This window comes from Otolemur garnettii, unplaced genomic scaffold, assembly GCF_000181295.1.
Source record: "Otolemur garnettii isolate 467f Iridium unplaced genomic scaffold, OtoGar3 scaffold00085, whole genome shotgun sequence".
NCBI lineage: Eukaryota > Metazoa > Chordata > Mammalia > Primates > Galagidae > Otolemur > Otolemur garnettii.
The window spans coordinates 2,603,468-2,608,373 of record NW_003852480.1 but is presented as its reverse complement, the minus strand read 5'-3'; the positions used below and the strand labels follow the sequence as shown (position 1 = coordinate 2,608,373).

The 4,906-nt window shown below is 44.1% G+C and overlaps 1 protein-coding gene across 2 annotated transcripts in view; it reads right to left on the bottom strand.

The window, feature by feature from the left end:
- FNIP2 (folliculin interacting protein 2) overlaps window positions 1-4,800 on the bottom strand; it is a 134,301-nt gene extending 129,501 nt beyond the window's left edge. Inside the window, exon 1 of one of the 2 annotated variants that reach the window (XM_023516022.1) lies at window positions 4,621-4,800. In XM_023516022.1, the coding sequence (XP_023371790.1) occupies window positions 4,621-4,727 (107 nt within the window). In that variant the 5' untranslated portion in view covers window positions 4,728-4,800. The remainder of the gene's footprint in view (window positions 1-4,620) is intronic. The other variant, XM_023516021.1, reaches the window with a different exon arrangement.
- Window positions 4,801-4,906: the final 106 nt, after the last annotated feature.

Here is a 4,906-nt window from a genome sequence, read left to right as displayed (position 1 = left end):
CCTCTTCTGTACACGCTGGATCACTTACTCCTATTTCATTCTTTTCGAAAGATTTTCAGACTCATTTTATTACTTCCTCACAACTCCTTTACACAGGACTGATGCCATTTTACAAATGACAAAACTGAGGACCAGAAAAATGAAAGAGTCTTATTTGGTCTCACACCAACGGACGTGGTGAGACTAAATCAAAGGCACCCTCAATTTGTCTTCTAAGTGCTTTCAAAAGAGCCCACTTCATTAGATGGAAAAGCTTCCCTCCTTCACCTCTGTGAAAAATAACAAATAACCTTCCAAAGTGATAAGATGTGAGGAGTGTGCCAGTAGAACTAGAGCAGCAGGCAAGAAAATCTAGAGAAAGACCGCTAGAAAGTAGTAAAAAGAGATAAAACTGCTATCTGTTAAATGTCTTATGTTTCAGGGATTAAAAATGAGTGGGTACATTAAAAAACAATAAAAAACAATTTTTTTTCCCCCAGAATATTCTCTATCTTAACTCAGAAAAATCTCACTACAAATGTATCTCGGAACCTGGCAGTGGGAGAGGAGGAAGCGCCTCTGTGTGTGATTTCCCTCCCTGTTAGAAAAGAGAAAAAAATCTCAGGGCTGCCTCAGTCACTCCAAGCATGAGAACAGCCAGTGATTTCTTAACTCTGTACTTAATGTAAAAATCTACTCTTTCCCAGTGTTTCATTTATCTGTTAGAGTTTCCAGTGTGTTGTCTGCTGTTTATTAGTGTACAATCTGTTGTCCTTTAGATTATAAATGCCAGCAGGTTAGACCACAGGTGTGCTACCTGAATTTGTACAGGTAAAGCCCCAAGCCACAAGCACACAGGCATCAGATGCTATTTGATTAAGATGATAAGTGGATTACATTATATTTATACTAACCCTCAAACAGATTACTTAAACTTGTTCTAACAGAACAATGGGGATTAACACTAACTAGGCCACTTTGCCCTAGGTCTTCAGGACTGGGAGGAAAAAGAGCCCAGTCTACTCTCTAGCAAGCAGCTGCAATGCTTCCATTTACTCCTTATACCCCAGGTGATATATATGGTACTCATTTCATTCAACTGGGCCAAAACAAAACAACTGATAGCCCATGATCCTTTCAACCTCCCTGCTCTACACATATTTTAGGGGAAGACTAGCCCATTAATTTATCAGAGACATTTAAAAAACAAAAAGCCTTAAGATAATGCTTCAAACTTGGACCACATGTATAAGTCCACAGGCAAATCTTGGTTTTTAAAAACTCCTATGTGGCGCCTGTGGCTCAGTGCGTAGGGCCCCAGCCCCATATACCAAGGGTGGCAGTTTCAAACCTGGCCCTGGCCAAACTGCAACAAAAAATAGCCGGGCGTTGTGGCAGGCACCTGTAGTCCCAGCTACTGGGGAGGCTGAGGCAAGAGAATCACCTAAGCCCAAGAGCTGGAGGGAGCTATGATGCCACAGCACTCTACCCAGGGCGACAAAACGTCTCCAAAATAAATAAATAAACAAAAACTCCCATGTAAATATACAGGCCTTAAATCCAGGATAACAACCTAATTCTATTTCTACTTGAGTCACTTTACAAATCATTGTTGGTCCTAATTTATTCAGATATAAACTTATTTACCAACTAATTAAAAGTGAAAAGCATTCTGAGAAGCAGCATATAGAGAACTCTCTCAAATTTCAAAACCTACAATGAAATTTTATAACCTTAAATGAGATTTAAGCTTTACGAAGTTCATACAGCATGCCTGACTTCTTCCCTCAAACATGTAAATTCAATCTCTTCTGATTCCTTTTCTGTTTTCCTAGCAACCTCTTTTCTCGACACTATGAAAAGGGCTTTTTGTCAAGATCCTGAAGGAAATAAGGACTCTTAAAAACTGCGATAAATCTCTGTTTAGATGAAATACCAGGAAGCATGAAGGCCTGAAAATGACCTGTGATGTAGGCTACTTATATTAGACAACAAAATTCCTTTCTAATATACTATGTGAAAACTGAAGGAATGAGAGAACAAGAAACCCAGAGAAGGGACTAGGAAGTACACAAGAGTAAACAGAGTAATATCAAGGGCAAAACAATTTGGAGAAGAGGAGAGAAGCTTAAAGTTAGCTAGTGAACAGTGCATCATGCAGGCAGGGAATACATAAAAGGCCTCCACAAACTTTAAAACAGAAAACATCGGATCTCACTTTGGTTTATATTTTCCCCAATATACACTACAAAACTGCACCGAAAGTCTACCTGAATCCTCAGATCTACAGGTTATGTCCTGCATTTAAATGCACTAAAGAACACAAATTCATATTAGGAATACTTGATTTTTAAAATAAGGGTTGTACCTTAACTTCTAGAAACCTACTCAACTACCAAGTGGGCTTTTGTAGGGCAACCAATTGCCTGTCTGAGGAACCCCTTTCCTCCAAAAAGCGCACGCCAGCTCTTCTTTGGTAAAACTGGATAAGAAGGAGCACAGGGTCATAATCTTTTAGGTGAGGAAAATGTTCCAGAAGGCTCTGCCCAAGAGGGCTACATAGCATGTAAGAGTTAGTCCAGGTGAAGAGATCAAAAGGAAAGGCTTGTTTAGGGGTCCTTTCTTAACCTTACCAGCAATGCTTGATTTGTTCTCATCTTCTGCATCTTTGCTGACAACTGCTACTTCGCCTCCTTTTCCATGGGGACCCCTATCAGGGACACCATTCAAAGAGGCTCTCATCAAGCGAGGTATTCAACTGAAATTCCCAAAATTCTCCTAAAATATCCACCTCAAAAACTTGTAAAAAATCCTAATGAGGTCAAGAAAAAAAAAAAAAAAACCCTAGGACTTGGTACAATTTTTTGTTCTTCATTATACACCAATGAGAAGTCAGAACACCATACTTGTGTTCCCCCAAAGTGAGACTCAATTTCCCTAATATGGCCAGGCCACATTTTTCAAAATATACAGAAATTTGTGGATAGAAGAAGTGGTAGTGGGCAACTGGGCAAGGAACAAAAGGAACAACGGCAGTGGACTCCACTGTCTCCACCAGCATTAAAATGGCTTTTGATGTCCTTGGCAAGGGCTGCCCAAGTGGAGACACCTGTGACACACATGGCCCCTTTGCTCCAGTCTTTGTACTCTTGATGGAGTCTGGGTTACTGGGAGGAAAAGGAAGAAATTACACACCCTGGGTCTGAAGTAATTCTACCGTTCTGAGAAGGTAGACGGCATCACTAGTGCTCAGTCAGAGTCGTGAAAGGCATAGAATTCCCTACTCAAATTATAAGGATTCAGTTAGCCTAAAGGAAACATGAGACTTTAACCAGGGTAGTTTCAAGTCCTCACAATTTACCTTTCAAACACACACATATCACAAAAAAATACTGGTTATTCAATTTCCATATAACTATAGTGAGAAACTATTTTAAATGAAAGGAATTCAAGAAAAGCAAAATCTAAAACATAAAACTTAACCCAAAATTATTTCAAAGTTTCATCTGAAACTTTTAAAAGGGTTTATTGTACTGAGACTAGACCCGTTTTTGCTAGACGTTTGGACCAAAAACCACCTAACAAAGCGTTGGAGTTGGGAGTAGATAATCAAAAAAATTGCTGAAAAACTGGTAAAGGCTGATAAACCAACGTCTCAACATAAGGTGGGTGGAAAGGCAATTTCGGACATTTTAAGGCATCTTTTAAAAGTTAACCCTAGAAAGCAGAATAGCATAGCGATTTTAAAGACTAGATTCTGCGGTCAAACTGCTTGGGTCAAAACGCAGGCTCTAGCCGCTTACAGCGGCGGATCCGCAGCAAGGTGCTTAAGTTCTCTGATTTTTAAGTTTCCTCACCTGTAAAATGAGAATTATACTGGCACCTACCTCACTGCTAGTTGGGGAAGTAAAGGAGGAAAATGAACATGAAGCATTTAAGACAGTAAATCTTCAGTAAATGCTATCTGTCCGCAAGAGTATGTGTTCAGGAGATCAAATTTACTAAATGGACACATCAGCTTGGTTAAATAGAAATCTCAGAAATTTTATAAAAGCATTTTACTCCCCCTTTACACACATAATGCAGCATCCACCTTCCAAATGATGTGGAAATTACATACTTTCATTCATCCGTTTGAGAGCTTGTCATTAATGCAAGAAAGAAGAAAGATGCCTTCTTCATAGCTGTTGCTCCTTTCCAACTTCGAAATACTGTCACGTACACAATAGGTTGAGCTGCCCTCAAAATGACAGCTCACAGCTTTGCAGGGCCCGCAGAGGCGCCCGGGCGGCTGTGCCCGGAAGGGGCTCACCCCAACCCACGGCGGATCCCCCACCTCCGGAGCCAAGCACAGCGCACGCCGGGAGCCCCAAGGAACACCAGAGAACTCTCAGAAACCGGGAAGGACCCTGAGTCGTGGAGGAGAGGAAGAAAGCGAGGAAAGAAGGGGGGCTCAGGGTCACAGAGGGTCGGGAGGCACACGCGGAGCAGGCGCGTCCCCGATGACAAGCCTCGGGACCGGGTGCCGGCGATGGGCAGCGACGTCCCGGGCGGCCCGCTCCCCTCCTCCTTCCCTTCCCCCGCGAGCACCGAAGCCAACTCCGGTCCCGCGCCAGACTCGCCCCCTCGGCGCCCCCTTACCTAAAGGCGGGTCCTTCCTTGGGAGCCCTGCCCTGGGCAGACGCCGACGCGGGGCTGCCGCCACTGCCCCTTTTGTTGAAGAGCTTCTGGAGCAGGGTCGGGGCCATGATGCTGCCGCCGCTGCAGCTCCGGCCGCGGAGCTCGGGGGGCCGCCGGCTCAGCGCGCAGCCGGGGGCGGCGGCCGCGGTGGCGGGGCCATCGCGGCGGCGCGGCCGCCCAGCTTTGCGGGAGCGCGGGGCCGCTGCGGCTGAAGTGGAGACACCTGTGACACACATGGCCCCTTTGC